Source organism: Dipodomys ordii, unplaced genomic scaffold, assembly GCF_000151885.1.
Source record: "Dipodomys ordii isolate 6190 unplaced genomic scaffold, Dord_2.0 Scaffold33, whole genome shotgun sequence".
Classification (NCBI taxonomy): domain Eukaryota; kingdom Metazoa; phylum Chordata; class Mammalia; order Rodentia; family Heteromyidae; genus Dipodomys; species Dipodomys ordii.
Genome location: NW_012267249.1, coordinates 4,337,597 through 4,358,055, shown reverse-complemented (window position 1 = coordinate 4,358,055; position 20,459 = coordinate 4,337,597). Strand labels below are relative to the sequence as shown.

Genomic DNA, 20,459 nt, shown 5'->3' with positions numbered 1-20,459 from the left:
CATTTGCTCACACTTTAGGGTGGGAATGCCTAGTCATAGAAAGAAGTAAAAATGTGGGCAATAAGAAACTCTCAGCAAGCCGGGCGCCGATGGTGGCTCATGTCTATAATCCTGGCTACTCAGGAGGCTGAGATCTGAGGATCACGGTTCAAAGCTAACCTGGGCAAAAAAGTCCACAAGACTCTTATCTCCAATAAACCACTCAGAAAACTGGAAGTGGCACTGTGGCTCAAGTGGTAGAGCGCTAGCCTTGAGCTGAAGAGCTGAGGGACAGTGCCCAGGCCCAGAGTTCAAGCCACACAACTGACCAAAAAAAACACTCAGCAAGCAAAAAGACCCTGGTCACTAAGCAGGGTAGAGAGGAGGAGATGACTTTCCAATGTTCATTCCTGTTGACTAAAGTTCTATATACCCAACTGACCATAATTCTTCCATCACACAGGTAGAAATATGTGATTCTTTCCTTCCATTTCAGTCACTAGGGCTAGGAGCTGGAAGCCTTCTCTTGATGGAAGTAAACAGTGCAAACCATTTTTTTGCATCTTTGGGGCTTCTCTATCAGACTTATCCCTTAGAAACCACTCACCATTCAACCACCATTTTTAGGGATCAAAGTATAAAGTTCTTTCTGCCCCAGTCATTTGCTTCAGGACTAGGGTTCATTGCGACATGTTAATGCTAGAGTGATTTTAGTGCTAAACAAAAGGAAATTGTTCTCTCTGGATATTTTATTGGGGAGTGGGGGGAGATGGAAACAAGGCAGATCACAGGCATATAAGCCAAACACTGCCACCTCTTAGAGCTGAAAATGCCTGTATGTTCCCTACTGTGTGGCTGAGAACTCTGACTGTCCCATCTCTGTGTCCTTGCTACCTCTGAAGTCATTGAGAATAATTCTAACTGCTGTGGCTTTTTTTTAGGAGTAAACTGAAGTGTTAGAATTTTAACCTACAGTGAAGATGCTTTTGAGTACCTGAGTTGCAGCTAAGAATAATCTCTATATAGATTTATTTTTACTTTTATGGCAGTCATGGGGCTTGAACTCTGGGCCTGGGCGCTGTCCCTCAGCTCTTCAGCTCAAGGCTAGCGCTCTACCTCTTGAGCCACCGCACCACTTTCATTTTTCTGAGTGGTTTATTGAGGAGTCTCACGGACTTTCCTGCCTTGGCTGGCTTTGAACTGCGGTCCTCAGATCTCAGCCTCCTGAGTAGCTAGGATTACAGGCGTGAGCCACCGGCACGATGATCCCCGTAAGTGGTAACCAGATCCTATAGTGGCCACCAAGTTTGAGTTGTTTTTTTTTTTTAATTTAATTTTTTTTTTTTGGATGAGTAGAGGGTTAGGGAGCAGCTTACCTTTTAAACATAAGAAAATGCTATTATTGTAGTATACTAGATAGAGCTCTGTTTGGGAGCAAAATGACCTGAGTTACTGGGGCTCAGAGAGCCTCTTTCCCCACTTGTTTTCTTCCTCTTAGGATCATAATTCAGAAATAAATTATGTGATAAATAGCATATGTACCTCCCCAACCACTTTTCAGATTGTTTTACAGGGAAATCATCATTTCAGACTAAGTAATGTATAAGCATGTTTGGAAAGATTCTGACCCTTAGGGTCTGTTTGTGTTTGTATGCCTAAACCTTGGACATATTCTTATCATGTAAAAGCACCCTAGTAGGGCAAAAATTTTCAAACTGCATTAAGTTGATTGTAAAACTTAACAAACTTACTTTTCACAGGCATGGTAGGGTTTACCTGTAATCAAAGTATTCAGGAGACTGAGGCAGGAGAACCACCAGTTCAAAGCTTTGTAGATCATTATAGATAGCCTATTGATTCCACACCCAAACTCAGCAAGGGGTGGTTTCTTTCTCTTTTTTCTTCTTCTTCTTCTTTTTTTTTTTTTTGTTGGTCATGGGTCTTGAACTCTGGGCCTGGGCGCTGTCCCTCAGCTCTTCAGCTCAAGGCTAGTGCTCTACCACTTGAGCTACAGCGCTACTTCCAGTTTTCTGAGTGGTTTATTAGAGATAAGAGTCTCAGGGATGTTCCTGTCTGGGTTGCCTTGAACTGGAATCCTCAGATCTCAACCTCCTGAGTAGCTCGGATTACAGGCGTGAGCCACTAGTGCCCAGTTTGGGGGTGGTTTCTTAAAGGTTAACTGCAATATAGAATCTGATACCTTATTAACGAGCTTTTTATACTTTGAGGTTTTGAGGTTTTGAGTCTTGCCATATGAACGGCTCTTCCACTCATGTATCATTTGGAGATACCAGGCATTGTCCATTTAGAAAATATTGGATCACTGAATTATGTAGGTCTTCTGAATGTTGACATGTAACATTACAAAACTCCACAATTTACTTTCAAAGCAGTCCTTATAGGGGCCTATATATTGATTTTGATTCTGCTCATAGAAATTCTTTCAGGAACTACATCTTTTAATTTTGAACATAGAAAAATCTAAACGTTATTTGGGGCCAAACCTGATAATTCAAGAATAGGACATTAGTCAGGCAGCACTGGTGGCTCACACCTAGCTACTCAGGAGGCTGAAATCTGAGGATCACAGTTCAAAGCCAGCCTGGGTAGGAAAGTCTATAAGACTCTTATCTCCAATTACCAGAAAACCAGAAGTGGCACTGTGGTTCAAGAGGTAGAGCACTCACCTTGAGCTGAAGAGCTCAGGGACAGTGCTCAGGCCCTGCAACTGACAAAAAGAAAAGAAAAAAAAGAATAAGACATTATTGTCTAATCCCAAGCATTAGGCTTTTGAGCTAAATTAGATTGGTTGAGAGTAACAGATTTTCCCCTCTAGCTCCTCTTGTACCCAAGTATGGGGCTAGCTTCTGGCCCTAAGACTTTACGTGAACACAATTCTTAGGTTGGAGTTCTTAATATAGCACCAAGGAACATGGTGCCATGAATATGTGTAAGCTACAATACTACCATATAGTAACCTTGTATGTTACTATTTTTTAGAGGCATGAACCAGAACCTGACTCATGTTTTTATTTTTTTAAATTTAATTTTATTTGTGAACAGTAGTACAGTAGTACAGAGGGGTTACAATTACATGGGCAGGCTAATCCTTGTATGTTATTATTATAGCAACCTTGTATATTATAGAATTCTTTACTAGAAGCCATGAGTCATCTGCAAAGAAAAGATTTTGAGTTTTAAGAACTGCAGCAGGTAGCAGAAATACCTAACAGTAAACTGAAGGAGATGAAAATTTCACAGGACACAGATATATTTGTCAAATATGATAACATGAAGGTTGTAACAGAGACATAAGTACAGAATCCTGGAAAAGGATACTGTCTGTACCTTTAGAGCCATATCACAATGATGTGGCTTTCTTTAGACTGGTACGTTGAAAAGAAAACTAGTTTTAAGTCAGGCACTGGTGCCTCATCCCTGTAATCCTAGCTACACAGATTTGAGGACTGCAGTTTGAAGCTAGCAGGGACAGAAAAATACATGACATTCTTATCTCTGTTTAATCACTAAAAGCCAAAAGTGGAGTTGTAGCTCAAGAGTCAAAGTACCAACCTGGAGCCAAATGAGAGCTATGAGCCCTGAGTTCAAGTCCCAGTACCAGCACCAAATATTTTTAAATTAATCTAATTTTAGATTTGATGCATAATTGTCATATACATTGTTCTAAGAACTTAAGGAAAACCAGACTTGTAGAAGGAGCTCTGGTGCCACCTCTGGGAAGAAGCAGAATTAGCCAGTGAGCCTTTCCCATATGAAGGTGCAGGACCATTGCTTCTAGAGGTCAAAATTCTATGTGAGGTACAACTTTAGCAGACAATATTATATTCCCATCTGATTTGAATTTGAAGAAATGAAGTGGTATTTCAGTAGCTAGAGTTTAGTATTTGAAAGCTTAGAAAAGAAACAGGTCATGAGACCATGCTCCCCCAAAAGCAAGTAATACCTTCCTGCTGTCAATATCTCATTGCTAAACGAAGCAAAAGGCTTTCCCCCATTAAAATACAAACATTTTTAACGTTCTACAAGCATTCCAAATGGGCAAGCTCTGCTCTCAGAGCCAGAAGCTGCAGCTATAATAACTGCTAGTGAGGGGCCAGGTGTGGGGCTCACCCCTGCAACTTCAGCTACTGGGGAGGTAGAGATAGGAGGATGGTGATTCATGGCCAGCCCAGGAAACAGCTATGTGAGAGACAAAAGTAGGAGGATTGCAATCAGAGGCAGACTCTGGACAGAAAGACTATCTGAAAAATAATTAAATCCAAAAGGGCTTGTGTGTGTGTGTGTGTGTGTGTGCGCGCGCGCGCGCGCATGTGTGCGTGTGCAGCCGCGCACACAAGCACATACATGTACTAAGTAATCTGACTAGCAAATAAGTGCAAGGTCCTGACTTCAAATGACTACAAAAAAAATGAGTGAGCCCCCACCCTACACACATACATACACACACACACGCAAACAGAGTTAATTCCAACCTGGCAAGGCTAAGGCAGAGGCTACACCAATTTGGGAAGATTCCTCTCCTTTACAAGGGAGGAACCTTAGTGTACAAGGTCACCCAGCTAGTGACAGAGTTAGATTTTAATCCCAGCCCAAACTTAGCTTGGAAAAAATCAATGTGTTCTACATACCACATAGTATATTGCCCGAAAAGAAGTTGGAATTCTGGATAAAGATAGTCAGGCATTGGTGGTTCACATCTATAATCTTTAGTTACTCAGGAGGCTGAGAGCTGGAGGATCATGGTTCAAAGCCACTCCAGGCAGAAAAGCTTGTATGATTCCATGTCCAATTAACCACTAAATTATTGGACTGGGACATGGATCAAGTAGTAGTGAGAGTGAAAGGTCTTGATTTCAACCCCTGGTAAAAGGAGGAGGAGGAGGAGAAAGAGGAGGAGAAGTGAAGAAGGAAGAGGAGGAGGTAGTAGATAGAGGAGAAAGGAAGAAGGAAGAGGCAATAGCAGCAGTAATACAATCTGCAGTGCCTATGTGAGTAGCAGTGGTTCAAAACAACAGAGATAGCATGTACCTAGAATATGACCACAAAGGCACACGGAAAGTTTTAGTGAGGACAGGCAAGGCTTGGCCCAACATGCTGGTGCAGTCCCCACAGAGGCCAGCAGGAGTTGGAGCTGGGGCTTCCTCGCTGCTAGAGCCCAGAACAGGGTGCCTTTCCCCACAGGGAATCAGGGAAGAAGATGTAGGAGAGCGACCACACCAGGCAGTAAAAAGCAGTGAGAGAGAATGGGAAGAAAAACAGCATGATGATACCTAGAAGAAGCAAAAACACAGGCACTCAGTTCTTATGTTATAAAGCTGCATTATATGCATCCCAGCCCACCCTCTCATCCTTCAGTGGTACCCACAGTACCTAAGACATAGCAAGAAAAAAAGAGATAGGAGCCTATCTTCAAGTTCAGTTTAATTGGGAAATACACAAGTAATGCAATCTCAGGTTCCATTCTGATTAGAATTTCAGATCAGAAGCAATCCCTGGCCAAGAATACAGCTGAGTTGCTCAGATCCTTTGTTAGGAAAGAAAAAACTTTTTTCTGAGTTGAATATGGGATAATGGCCAATAAAATGTTATATGCATGCAGAAAGAATTAACACAGGATCCTGAGACTCCTGTCCTTACAAAGGCCTGCTTATAGCTGGCTCTTGGCTGATAGTTCCTATATCACTAGAAAGCTTTCTCTAACTGATCAGTGTGGCTCACTGTGTTCACACTATGCAAATATGTGGCTTATGCAGAACACCTGCTTTACTTCTGGGCATCCGAAGTTTGGGTACAGTGGAAGTCTACATAACTGGCTACTAATTAAAGGCTCCAGCACTGAGTTTCTGATGAACTTTCTTGGCAGATAACACCCTGCATGAATTATCACAATTCAGTGCTGGAAGACGAGAGTACAACTGTTGATTCCAGCTGGGAGAGAACTCCTGAAAAATGGCACCTGGAAACTGTCCTGGTTTCTAAGACAATTCTGGTTTAAAATACTGTCTCTGCCTTAACAGATCAATGGCTATTCTGCACATGCATTATTCCAAAATTCCAATATACTTCTTTTGCTGCTCCTCACCCAGTGGTCTTTTGTCAGATCATGTTTCGATCTCTTACTGAACATATGGTGGTTCTTTCCATGGAAGTGCCATTGCTGACACTCTTCTAATTCTTTTTGAGTTCTGAGACAGTGTGTTTAGTTTTCAAAATCAGGCAGATATGGCTTTGGATTAGAAATTTATGACAGCTATTTCCCCTCTGTTTCATCATTTGGGAAATATGGTTTTAATCTAACTCAGATTATGAAGTATAAGTGAAATAATTTACATACATATAATACCTAACAGAATATCTAGTGTGAAGTAGACAGGACACTAATGTAAAGACCTTTTTGTTGATGAATCTGAGATTGGAATTGTATTAGTAGTCCCCAAGACTGTCCCCAGGGTCTGTGCCTTGCCAGGAGAACCCAGGAGTCAGTATGTTGTCCTACTATTAGAGCAAAAGGACACAAAAAGCAAAATCAGCATGGGATGATGCTATATGAAACTAGACTCTCAGGAACTCTTTGAGACAGGAGGGACCTCATCTAAAAGGACAATGGGAGATGGGTGCTGGTGGCTTACACCTGTAATCCGAGCTACTCAGGAAGCTGAGATCTGAGGATTGTGGTTCAAAGCCAGCCAAGGCAGGAAAGTCCGTGAGACTCTTATCTCTAATAAACCACCAGAAAACTGGAAGTGGCACTGTGGTCAAGTGGCAGAGCGTGTACCTTGAGCTAAAGAGCTGAGGGACAGCATCCAGGCTCAGAAATCAAGCCCCACAACCAAAAAGAAAAAAGGACTATGGGGCTGTGCTGTAGGCTGAGGGACTATCAACAACAGCTATTTTGAAATTGTCTAAGTAGGCTTCTGATATTAACTGTGTCAAAATCTGTGAGGTTAAGACCAATTGTATGGGTTATTTTGAGAAGTGGAGATCAATAGAGAACACTGTGGGGAATCCTGTCACATATGAGATGGGAAAAGGTGAGGTGGAAGACAATTGGGAGCTAGGAATTACCATTTAGTATACATATGTGCCAGAGGCATGGGGGGAACCACCATGTATTCAATAAGTGACCAGAACATTATTTTTCTTAATTCCAGTGATCTGCAAGGTAGGGATTTTTGGCTTCATTTTTTAAAGATAAAATGGTAATAGCCTAATTATATACAACTAGTCCATGCTGAAGTTAGAACAGGAACTCAGATCTGCTTAGTCCCAGATTTTTCTTAGCACCAATTGTCTTTGCCATCAGGACATAGGAGAACCCAGCACCCAGAACTCAGGTAGCAATGTTGGTGATGCTATCACAAGGTATGACTGTAAACAAGAACCATGGATCCTATATACTAGACTGAGCTCACAAGAGAATAATGGAAGAACTTAATATACCCACATTTAAAAGGAAAAAAAAACAATCATATATCTTGGAACACAAATTGGGTGAACTCTAGGGAGACATCTGTCAGGCCCTCAATGTGAAGGAATCTTGGGGCATGCACCAGCACTCTGTTACTTGAACTTGAACTTTCCTTCCACAAAAGCAAGTATATTTCAAACCCTTTAATTATTTCTCTTTATCTCCATCACACTACCACTTCTATTTTGAACTTCCAATCTTGGTATTCTACTACTCAATGTTATAATCAAAGTAATCCTGGAAACTTGTCACTCTGATTGTGTCACTTCCTGCTTAGGTCCCACCCAGTCTGCCTACTTCATTGGTCTCAGTTTTTATCACTGGCTCTCTCAGCAAGCTCCAGCCACACTGTTCCACTAATGCTTCCAGCACCTTCCAGCTTCCCAACTGTCACAAAATATTGTGTCCTCTGCTTGAACTGTCCACTCTACTTATCTAGCCATTCATCTTGTGGGTCTCACTTAAGAATCACTTTCTTAAGAATCCTTTTCCCTTCTTTCAGGCCACCCTAGTATAAATTAGGTCATCCTTGAATACCTCTCAGAACATCCTGCACTAATCCAGCACATCAAAAACATATTCCCAGTTAATTCTGCCATTATTTGTTTGGTGACTTTCTCCCTGTTTGACTATAGATTCTAAGCTGGAATCATGTCTAGTTTACCAAGTTGCTTCCAGCACTTAGGCATGGGGTAGGTGCTCCATAAATATCCATTGAATTCATTAACATTCAACAAACATGTTTGGAGTATCTACTATGTAACAGGCATTATTCAGAGAGTCCTCTAAGGAAAGTCCTCAAATGAGGATAAAGTCTAGTGTTTATAGACAACAAATCAAACTAGTAAACATATTCTATGTCAGGTGATGATAAATACTGTGGTTAAAAAATAAAGCCCAAGGTAAAGTGGATAAGGGGATGCTGGGGCCAGGTATAGGATGACTATGAATAGCACTGATAATCAATTGGCCATCGGTGACATTAGAGAGTGGTATTTTCACTTACCTCCAATATAGACCATTTTTTTCCAGTTCTCAGATTCCAAGATTTCATCACGTGGATAGTAGCTCTGGTCGATCATGAACAGAATCATGAGTGAGGCCATGCAGCATAGAATAAATGTGTTGCCTTTGGTCAGAAGGGAGGTGGAAGCCAAAACACAGGAAGCATAGGGGCACGGTAGACCCCTGTATGAGAAGGGAATCCCTCCTGCAGGGGAAAGAACCATGGGGATCTGCTGGTTCCCTGCTTACTGGCACATAAACACCACCAGCCCATTCCCACCTTAAGTCTTCTCCTACCTGGCCTATCAAGTTTCCTTAGCCCAGGAGCAGTACCAGACAGTAAATCATTTAGCTATTCACAAACATGTGGGTTTTATGTTGGACTTCCAAGGGAAAGTAGGCAGCAGTGTAAACAGAGATATGTCCCAGCCCAGTCTTTGCTGAAAGGGTCTTTGAAGTCTAGTCTAAGTTCAGTGCAGTGTCTATCTGTATTTCCTTACTTTGTAACCTTATGAAGACCACTGCCCTCCCCATGGCACAGTTTCTCTATTTGAGGAACTGGAGAACAACCTCCATTTATAGAATACATGAAGCCATATGCTCCATCCAAGGATCACACAGAGAACAAAGTGCAGCCACTCTAAGAAATGAGGACTCCTACCTCCCAGACTAGGGCTCTGTCAACACAGCCCATAACCTACAGTGGCCATGGGGCTTGCAAGAGGGAAGGAAGAGGGAAGGATTTCCTCCCACTTTCCAGCAGCTCTTCCCTCTCTATGGTCCCCTACTTGAAGTCCTAAGGCAACCAAGGTTCCACTTACCAGATGAATAAAAACACAGGCGGAAAGAAGTGGTTAACACATAGATGATGGCCAGGAACCCATTGAGAGGCCCCTCCACGCCAAGGAGCAGAGCTGAGGCCAAACCGAAAGAGGTGAAGACAGCAAAGTCATTCAGTTCCGCTCCTGTTCCAGAGACCCAGTGTCAAAATTCACACTCAGATCTTAGCTTCCCTCTGAAGCTGTGACAGTAGGGTCTTGAGGTTTTGAAGCATAACAGCTGTTCCCCCTAGGTGGTCTGTAGCTCAAAATCTGAGATGTCCTCCTAGCTCTCCTTCTGAACCCCTGTAGCCTGGTAAGTCTTTCCCTCTCCAGGTAATTGGGCTGTTGTCACTTACTATGCAAGGATTGTGCTACAATCTGATGCACACCAGAATTTTTTTCTTTCAAACAAGACCTGACAGGGAAGATTTTAAACCACTTGCTTAACAAGAGATAGTTTTCCCTTTCCTCGTTGACCCTTTGTCTTCTCTCTTCTCCCTCACCTTTCTAATACCTCACTCATCACAGAATAGGGAAGCAGAGCAGATAAGGACATGGAGCACCATGACAGGACTGGCCAAGAATGGGTAAGTTTGAGCCAGCAGAGGGGCTGAAGCTAAACTGGGGGGCTCCCTAGCTCCTCCTCCAGGACTATTCTTGCTATTCTTACAGGAATGGGAGGGAGTAACAGATGGAAGCCTGCTGGACTTTAGAGAATAGGTGTTGACAGGGATAGGCACTCCTGGGGACAGGAACTCGGGTCCTCAGGACTGAACTCACCCAACCTGCAGGAGATGCTGAGTTGTCTGGCCATCGTCCCTATCGCCATATCCAACAGGAAGCTGATCAGAAGCATCCAGGAAGCACAGTGGTATTTCCTGAAGTGAAGCCAGCAGGTCAGAATGGGGTAGTTTTTCATAGTCCCCACTGGACAGCCACTCCACAAGGTATGCTCTTATGCAACACTTCCCACACCTACCAACATATGCACACCCAAGGTCATTACATACGCCCACATCCTTTCTGATATATACTTCTCATCCCTCCCACCCTCACACATGCCTCCATCTTTGCCAAACTCTCAACCCCTGGATCCTCATGGGTGATCACTATGGCCTCTTTCAACTCCAAATTCTAGACATATTTGATGGCTCAGGGACCCTTCCTAGGTCCTAGTCTGTCTATTACATCTTCACTGTGAATTCTCAGGTGAATCACTAACTACTTCTTTGGGTCTCTATTCTTCCATTTGTAAAATGATGGGATTATGTCAATGATTTTTTTTCTTTTCTTGTTTTGAGACAAGATCGCACTATGTAGACCAGGTTGGCCTTGATCTCATAAACATCTTGTCTCAACCTCTCCAGTGTTGGGATTACAAATATGTTGGCTAAATAATTTCTTCTTTCCTGGGCTGGGAAGGTGGCTCAGTGGTAGAGTGCTTGCCTTGCATGCATGAGGCCCTGCACCACATATGCAGAAAAAGCTGCAAGTGGCGCTGTGGCTCAAGTGGTAGAGCACTAGCCTTGAGCTGAATAGCTGAGGAACAGCACCCAGGCCCAGAATACAGGCCCCACAACCGGCAATAATAATAATAATAACTATTTCTTCTTTCCTTTCCTTCTTTTCATTAGCATTTGTTAATTGTACCAAATAGTAGTTCCATGGCTTCATGCATGCATATCATATAATTTGACCATATTTATCTCCTTTACCTTCTATTATCTCCCTTCCCCTTCCAGAGGGTCCCTCTTCTTCCCAAATAGCTTCCCTTCTGCTTTCATGTCTTAATTTTTACATCTAATTTTCATATATGAGAGGAACCAACATATTTATATTTCTGAATCTGTTTTTTTTTGGGTGGGGGGTCTGGTCGTGGGCCTGAACTCTGGGCCTGGGCACTGTCCCTCAGCTCTTCAGCTCAAGGCTAGCACTCTACGACTTGAGCCACAGGGCCACTTCCGGCTTTTTTTCTTTTTGCTTATGTGGTGTTGAGGAATGGAACCCAGGGCTTCATGCATGCAAGACAAGCGCTCTACCATTGAGCCACCTTCCCAGCCCCATGAATCTGGTTTAACATAATGAACTCTAATCTAATTTTTGTTTTTTGTCAATCATGGGGCTTGAACTCAGCGCTGGGCTCTATCCCTGAGCCTCTTCATACACAAGGCTAGTATTCTACTACTTGAGCCACTTCTCCTAAATTATTTTTTAAATTTTTTTTTTTTTGGTACTGGGGATTGAATCCAGGATGTTGAACTTGCTAGGCAAGCACTTCACCACTGAGCTACATCTTTAAGAAGTTGTACAAAAGAGTTTAAATATGGCAATTTATGAATAATGCCTAAATTATTTCCTAGATAGATAAGACCCTGTTCAGATAATGTCTCTCTCTGTGTGAGTTACGGTAGCTTATTAATTTTTGTGATTTTATGTGTGCATGTGTGTGACAGTACTGCAGTTTGAAATCAGGGCTTACCACTCTCACTTGGCTTCTTAACTCAAGGTTGGTACACTATCACTTGAGCCTTACCTCCACTTTCAGCTTTTAGCTGGTTAACTAGAGATAAGAGTCACAGGTTTTTCTGCCCAGATCTCAGCCTCCTGAATAGCTAGAATTATAAGCATGAGCCTGTGGAGTGTCTGGCCCTCGTTTCTTCTTCTTTCTTTCTTTTTTTCTTCCTTCCTTCTTTCCTTCCTTGAACTCTAGGCCTGGGCACTGTCCCTCAGCTCTTTAGCTCGAGGCTAGTGCTCTACCACTTGAGCCACAGCACCACTTCCAATTTTCTGGTGGTTTATTAGAGATAAGAGTTTCACAGACTTTCCTGCCCAGGCTGGCTTTTAACCATGATCCTCAGATTTCAGCCTCCTGAGTAGCTAAGATTACAGGCATGAGCCACCGGTGCCTGGCTTGTCCTCATTTCCTATATTAATATTTAGTGTCTTCTTTTCTTGCTTAGCCTAGCCAGAGGTATATCAATCTTACTAATCATTTCAAAGAACCAGGTTTTTATTTCACTGATTTTTCTTAATATCCTGAGTTTTGACTTTTTAAATTGATGCTCTAAATCTAATTTTTATTTGCTCTTGCTTATTTTGAATTTAATTTGCTTTATCTTTCTAGTTTCTTGAGATAGAAGCTTAGATCACTGATTTAAAATACATTCCTTCTCTTTTAATACAGTCATGCCACATAATCATGCTTCAGTGTAAACTACAAATAAGATATATAAGATTATATCATCAGGTTATGTTCATGGCTTCTTGGTTTGTATGAGTACATTCTATGGTCCCACTATGATAAAATAACTGCATTTTTCAGCCATGTGTGATGATATATATATATATATATATATATATATATATATATTCAATGTTCTCCATTTCTTCTTTTTTTCTTTTTTGCCAGTCCTGAGGCTTGAACTTAAGGCCTGGACACTGTCCCTGAGCTTCTTTTGCTCAAGGCTAGAGCTCTACTACTTGAGCCACAGAGCCTGCTTTTTTTGTTTATGGTACTGAGAAATTGAACCCAGGGCTTCATGCATGCTATAGCAGCAAGCATTCTACCACTAAGTCACATTCCTAGCTCAATGTTCTCCATTTCTTACACGCGTGGCTTTCCCCTCACTTCACAAATATTAGTAATTTTACATTATTTTTGTTCAAAATATTTTAAATTGCACTTAAGTTTTTTATCCACATACCATGTTGTAAAACCTCCAAATATTTCAAGATTATCTAGCAATTATTTTTGTTATTGATTCCTAGTTTAATTCCATGTGATCTGAGGTTATACTTTGTTATGATTTTTATTCTTTTAAATTTGTTACACTGAAAACAGTGGTATATGTGAAATGTTAAATACTTGGGAAAAGGAAAGTTCAGATACTTTGCTATCAACATTTTTTTCTTCCCCTTCAACTTCTACATTTATTGGCTTTTGATGTTTAAAAATATATACTAAAGTTTTTAGGATTTTTGGCTTACTTTGTTTACAGAACTATTTAAATATAATAAATGAATATTTCAGTTTTTTACAGAATTAGAAAAAAATTGTTAATATGTGTGTTTTATAGCCTAGAATGTGGCTTGTTCTTAATGGGTGTCCCAAGAGAACTTGAAAAAAAATAAATAATCTGCTACTATTAGATGAGTTCATCTATAGATGTCAACTATATCTAGCAGATTGATGGGACTGCACAATTTGATGTTCTTGCTTGCTGATTTTCTGCCTGTAGGATCCACTGATTATTGAGAGAGGTGTTAAAATCTCCAACTATGATAGCAGACTCATCTATTTTTCCTTGCAGTTCTCCAAGTTTTGGATACGGTCAGACCCCACATTCTTGGATTCTTTCCTTTTTCCAGCACGTGTCTCTCTAAAAGCAGTCACCACAGTCCCAAGTAAATCTTCTCTTGGAAGTCATGCCAAAGTTGTCACTCTAAATACCAATTCAATTCAGGTGCAACAGAAGCAGAGTGCCTGACTCAGCCTTGCACTTGTTTAGTCCCACACCTAAGTATTAAAGGGATGGAGGTTGGATAAAATATTAAGCCTACCATTGTGGAATAACAATGACACTCCCAAAAGATTTGGTTGAACTCAGAAAACAGAGATTTTGCTGCTGCAGATATGTTCCCTTTCTACTCCACTAAGATTCCAAAAATCCAAACTTAGAGAATCGTGCAAATTTCAAGCTAAAAAGGAACTAAGCTATTATCAAGATCCTTTTGTTATAAATGAAGAGCAAATCCATAAAGAAATCATTTGCTGATAGAGGTAGAGAATCAAGTACAGTAAGCAGATGTTATCTGAATTCTGAAGAATTTGTCTTCAAAGGCATTAAAATATGATTAATGTATAGAAATACAACTGCTTATAGTTTCAAACTTTCCAGAAGAGAGCTACTTTTAAATATTCTACCAGGCCAGTGTTCTAATTTCAGAATGAAAATAACAACAGTAGGTAGACCCTTGTGATTCTTCTCATAAAAACCATTCTAGGCTGCCATTGCTGAAGGAACTATACAGATCATAATGCAAACTCCTCATTTTACAGATGTCACGTATCAGGCTGGTGTCACAATTGAAACCAGGATATTGACCCCTAACTTGCAAATCGCTGCACTTTTCCTTGCCTTTCTTCCAGTTGATTTTTGTGACAGGCATGGTGTATAGCTCTCTAGATTTCCCCTGTCCCTGCCTCTTGCCATTAAGTTCTAGCTTTTGACTAAGAGCATGCTAGGCCCCAGACCTACCTGCTGAAGCTACAGAAGATAGAGAAGATCCCCAGGACCATGTTGGCCAAGGATAAGGCATTGGTAAAATCCTTCCAGGACAAATCAGACATCCGGAACTGGCTCTGTTCATGGCTCGAGGAGAAACTGGTGCGTTTTCCTGGGGTCCAGGAAAGAGAATCAATGGGTTCCCAAGTCAAAGAATACAGAGAGGCTCCCAGAGCTGTAATGGTTCCTGTGCCTTCAGACCTTGTCCCAAAACAGTATCCTCCCCCATACTCTTTTCACTGACAGTATAAGGAGGAAACACAGGAAGCGAAGACAAAGGTAGTGAATGAAGATTTAGTCTTAGAATGGGTGAACTCACACACCATATTTTTTCACTCCCTCTGGTTCACTCCTGTCTCGTGGCCTATCAACATTCCTCTCGTCCACTGAGTGACCCTCCAGGTAACCCCAAAGCTTCCAGCTGAGAGATGGTCCTTGTCAAAAACTAAGGACTAGTCTGAAGAAGAAGTAGAGTCAAGAGGCCCTTTGTGCTGTAGGTTAGGTTTACTCCCTCAGCAGCCTAGTGCGGAGGGCCTCAGAATAGCAGGCCCACCTCCAGCAAGAAAAGAAAGGGAAGATATGAAAAGAACATGCACAGCACTTCATAGTTCACCCTGCACCTCCCACTATACTCTCACTTCTGGTCTAGGCCACTTCAGAAGCTGGTACAGAGAAATGGAGATATTTTCCCAAAGTCACACATTGAGTAAGTAGAACCAAATCATACTTGCTTAATGCTAAGTTTGGTGCTGCTTCTGCTGGGGGCAGAGATTATGGTGGGAGGATGTATGGGGGCCAGGACAGTGTGGCACCAGCCTCCCTGGGTAGGAGTAGATGTTTTCCAGGTCACTGGCTCCTGGTGGGAAGCAGCCCACCCTGCCCATCTGTTCATATCTTGGCTCTGATTTTGCTCTAAGACCAAACATATGTACTCCTTACACATAAACTGTTCGTAAAACAGAGACCTGGACTTCTCTGACAAATAAGCCCCACTGGTTAGGGTAAAAACACCAACCTGGGTTTCAGTGAAGTACTGAAGTACCAGAGTGTTCTTATGTGTGCTCACTCGTTTAATCCTCACCTGATTGGAGTCTGAGGCTCTGTCTCCAGCCAGTCCCTCTGGTCTGAGCAAGAATTGAGACAAATCACATTCTTTTATTTTGGTCAGTCGTGGGGCTTGAACTCTGGGCCTGGGCGCTGTCCCTCAGCAATTCAGCTCATGGCTAGCACTCTACCACTTGAGCCACAGTGCCACTTCTGGTTTTCTGATGGTTTATTGGAGATAAGAGTCTCACAGACTTTTCTGCCTGGGCTGACTGTGATCCTCAGATCTCAGCCTCCTGACTATCTAGGATTACAGGCATGACCCACCAGTGCCCGACTCACATTCTTTTCCATAAACTTTACCACCAAAATGCCAGAAGCAGGGAGAGACCACACAGGTTTGCAATTGAAGTTCCTCCAGGCAGTACTTCAGGGTTTACAACTCTCACAGGCAGCCTTATTCACCAAAGGAATCAAGAGCTGTGTGGCCAGAGCCATCAGAATTAAGAACTTCTGCCAGTGCTGGTGGCTCATGCCTGTAATTCTAGCTACTCAAGAGGCTGAGATCTGAGAGTCATGGTTCAAACTAGCCAGAAAAAGCTGGAAATAGCACTGTGGCTCAAGTGGTAGAGTGCTAGCCTTGAGCAAAAGAAGCTTAGGCCCTGAGTTCAAGCCCAGAAAAAGAAAAGAAAAGAAAGGAAGGAAGGAAGGAAGAAAGAAAGAAAAAAGAATTAAGACCTTCTTATGCCAGGGCCCTCCAAATGCTAATTCAGGAACCTATACCTGGAGAAAGCTGTGAGGGGCGGGAGAAAAGGAATAGATGCCTCTCTAGGGCATCTCTATGACCATACTACAACCATTTCCCCTGGTTTTCAAGACTAACCTTCATCTGTACTATATCACAGCTGTTTTATTTTATTTCATTTTCAGTGACACTAGGTTTTGAACCCAGGGCCTCATGCTTGCTAGGCAATGGTTCTACCATGTAAGCCACACCACAGCTATTCTTGTTTTAGTTTATTTTTCAGATAGGATATCACACTTTTGCCCAGATCTGGCTCCAGACCACAACCCTTCTTATTTCACCTCCCAAACTGCTGGGATTATAAGCCTGGGCCACCCCACCTGACCCCAGCTGTTTATTTTTAATTAATTAATGATTAAGTAGATTAATCATCTTAGGATGATTAGGATGCCATTGCTCTGTCAGGCAAAAGGTTATCTCCACTTTCTAGGTAAGGCAAAGAAGACCCAGAGGAGATGACCTAGCTCAAAGTCAACCTGGAAGTGGCAGGATAAGACTCAAAAGTTAATGCCTTAAGTTTTCTTTCCTCAGTGCTCTATCATCTCCTGAACAACACTACTGAACATTGCAATGGCCTGAGCTACAGAGTAGAACAACCTGGGTCTCTGCCTTGAACAACTCTAAGAGGAGCTGGGCACCAGTAGCTCTTGCCTGTAATCCTAGCTACTCAAGAGGTTGAGATCTGAGGATCGTGGTTCAAAGCCAGCCCAGGCAAGGAAAGTCTGTGAGATTCTTATCTCCAATTAACCACCAGAAAACTGGAAGTGGTGTTGTGGCTCAAGTAGTAGAGCACTTGCCTTGAGCTGAAGAGCTCAGGGACGATGCCCGGGCCTAGAGTTCAAGCCTCATGCCTGAAAAAAAAGAACTTAAGAGGTTATCCAGAGAAATGAGACTTATATACAGACTCTACTCACAGTGGTGTCCCATCTTACAGATAGGAAAAATGGAAAAATGAGGTTTCAGGATGGCTAATTCAGTTATCCCAGTATATGGTGGGGCCAGCACTGGAATTAGATCTCCTCTTTCTGAATTAAATGCTATTTCAGCATAATGCATGGGTCCCAGAAGTGAGAGGATGTGGGATTGAGAATAAAAGTCATACATATCTACAAAAATAAGGAATAATCTGTTTAGACAGCAAATATTTGTTCAAGATTTGGTGCATGGTTGCTTGAGATAAATGATTTGACTCTCGTCTTATCTCTCAATCAGACATGAGGATTCAACCCCACACAGAAGAGAGGACATGAATGCCAGGCACCAATGGCTCATATCTGTAATCCTAGCCACTCAGGGGCTGAGATTTGAGCATCACAGTTCAGAGTTCAGAGACACCAAGGGTAGGAAACTCCATGAGACTCTTATCTCCAATTAACCACTGGAAACAGAGCTGTTGTTCAAGTGGAAGAGTGCCAGCCTTGAGTGAAAAGCTAAGGACTAGTACACAGGCCCTGCGTTCAAGCCTCAGGACCAGCATGTGCTCATGCATACATGTACACACGTACGTGTGCACACACACACACACACACACACACACACACACACACAAGAAAAGCTAGAACTAGGCCACTCAGGGAGCAGAGAAGCCTACACAGCCCTGGCCTTCAGAAGGTAGATATCACACTCTAGCTTTTTGAATGACCACAGGATAGAATCCTCCTTTACTTTTTCTGGGAACCTCCCTAGGCTCTTGGGCTGGGCAGTGGTCCTCTTTGGGAACCCTGACACCCTATGAGGCCTGTAGGTGCCCCTCCTCTGTGAGGTCATATTCTTATGCTCACCTGAGACCCTTTGCACTTTGGATTGGCATTGACTACCATGTTTTCCTTCTCTGATTTTGGAAGTGCAACATGAGTGCAGACAGTAGTCTTCTGGGTCCAGCATGAGGCCTGACAATAGAAAGAATTTGACATGATTCATATAATATGCCTCTCTAGTCTCCCCATATCCTCTTACTGCATTATAATCTAAGAATCTGGACTCTTAACCCTGTTCAGTGTGCTTTTCGAAGCCTTCTCAGATGAACTGTCAGCCATTCCCTTCCATACAGCCAGCAGCTGTTCAGTCATTAGGATCTTTTATTTATTTATTTAATCTCTTTTCTCAGACTAGGAGCATGGCTTAAGTGGTAGGCTGCCTGTCTTTCAAATATTAGGTTCTGAGTTCAAAACCCGGTACTGCCAAAAAAAATTCCCTTTCTTTTCTTCTTTTGTTTTTTCCAATACCTGGCACAGGCCAGGCCTTGTGTTTTTCGGGGGTGGGAGGGAGGAGGGAAGACCTATGAGGCACCCTTAAGACGCTAGTCCAGCCAAGCATTATTATGGGGCACAGTTGCAATTCTAGCACTCCGGAGGCTGAGGCAGGAGGATTGTAAATCCAAGACCAGCCTAAGATACATAGTGAAATCCTGACTCTCTAAAAAACATGCCCCTTCCACCCCGCCCTACATCCCCCCCCCAAAAAAAATGCTAGAGTCTGGAGTCTACAGCCCTGTGAAGGAACAAAGGCTATGTTGGGCAAGGGCATGAACCAGCACCCTGGCTGCACCCAGGGAACTTCAGCGGGGAAAACACAGGGAGGAGAATGGGCCCCAGTCCCACCGGCTATCTGACTGCAAGTGAAGCTGACAGGGAGGGAACCGCTGGGGCTAGTGGCTAGGGGACTGGAAATTACAGCTACCGCCCATGGGCAGGGCAGACGGCGAAGCCTTTGGGATGGGAGTCAGATAAGGGCAGGGAATGGAGGATGAGAAGAAACGTGTGGTGAGCGTGAGAGGAAGTGGCGGGGCACCGTGAAGGCAGGTGAGTTGAGCATGACTGGGGTTTCCAGGAAAAAGAAGCAGGGGTGCTAAAATGAGGGCGTGGTGGGCTTTCCAGCAGGGGCGCCGCTCTCACCAAGTTCACTTCCCCTTCACTCCTTCCGCGACCATCCCTATCCCTTCCCTGGGGGCCAGAGGTCAGACCCCCAGCCCTCCAGCTATCTGGAGGTCTGCCCAGGGTCCAGCTTGCCCTTGGGACCATCCAGGAGATGGAGGGAGATATGTGGGCTGGCTGGGCTTCCCCTTCTTGGAACTTTGGCCTCAGTGGATGCTTACCTGGGGACCAGACATTCCTAGGTGGGGGTGGGGCTGCCTGTGCGGTGGAGGAGGGCCAGCCCAGGTGGAGGCACTCCCTGAGACCAGCCTCTTACCCCTGCCGCTTAGCTCACAATCCCGAGGACAGGGGAGGGGCTGAGGACAGTTACACAAAGATAAGGTGGCGGGTTGGGTGCAGGAAGGGGTCTAGGGTAGGGGAGAACAGCGGGCTCTCTCCATCTTGACGAGTCTGAGCGGCTCTTGGTGCAAATTCGCTGATGCAGAACGCCTGGCGAAGGTCGAGGGTCGGGGAGAGTGATTCGGAGAGGACAAACCTATATAAGGGATGATGGGGTCCACATTAAGTGTCTCCTCGAAAACCAGCTCCATGGTGGTTTTCCTGCTTAGGCATACAATCATCTTTTTTGTTGTTGCTAGCAGCCAGTGCTGGGGCTTGAACTCAGGGACTTGTGCTGGGCTTTTTTTTTTTTTCCCATAGCTGGACTCCACCTCATGAGCCACACCTCCACTTCCGACTTTTTACTGGTTGATTGCAAAGTCTAGGGGATTTGCCTGGGCTGGCTTCGAACCGCAATCCTCAGATCTCAGCCTCCGAGTAGCTAGATTACATGAGCGACCAGTAGTTCCCTTTGGAACCTAGTTACCAGTAGTCTTTGCTAAACCTGGTAATTGCCTTAACCAGGAAAGCGAAATGGCACTACCTAGTGGTCAGTGCAGGGAATACATCTTATTGAGCAGACGTTTTCTTCTGAATCAGTGTTTGGAAATGTCAGAAGTGAGGGTGACCAGGCACTGGTGGCTCACACCGGTAATCCTAGCTACTCAGGAGACTGAGATCTGAGGACCGCAGTTCAAAGCCAGCCCAGGCAGGAAAATCTGTGAAACTCTTATCTCCCATTAACCACAGAAAACTGGAAGTAGAGATTGCTAGCCTTGA

The 20,459-nt window shown here is 43.3% G+C and overlaps 1 protein-coding gene across 1 annotated transcript; it reads right to left on the bottom strand.

Annotated features, from left to right (window-relative positions):
* Positions 1 to 5,148: 5,148 nt before the first annotated feature.
* Positions 5,149 to 19,891, bottom strand: LOC105986038. The gene is made up of 7 exons (XM_013016775.1): positions 19,837 to 19,891; positions 18,210 to 18,317; positions 14,553 to 14,691; positions 10,075 to 10,172; positions 9,295 to 9,438; positions 8,475 to 8,678; positions 5,149 to 5,270 (listed from the first exon to the last, which is right to left on the bottom strand). Exons 1-7 carry the CDS (start codon positions 19,889 to 19,891, stop codon positions 5,149 to 5,151), a joined length of 870 nt encoding a protein of 289 aa, XP_012872229.1.
* Positions 19,892 to 20,459: the final 568 nt, after the last annotated feature.

Coding starts and splice junctions, on each gene's coding strand:
- LOC105986038 (XM_013016775.1), bottom strand. CDS start 19,891: ATGGAGCTGGTTTTCGAGGAGACACTTAATGTGGACCCCATCATCCCT. Junction 14,692..18,209: donor CAAAGTGCAAAGGGTCTCAG/GTGAGCATAAGA, acceptor CCTGGACCCCAG/GAAAACGCACCAGTTTCTCC. Junction 5,271..8,474: donor AAAAATGGTCTATATTGGAG/GTAAGTGAAAAT, acceptor TGCTTCTTCTAG/GTATCATCATGCTGTTTTTC.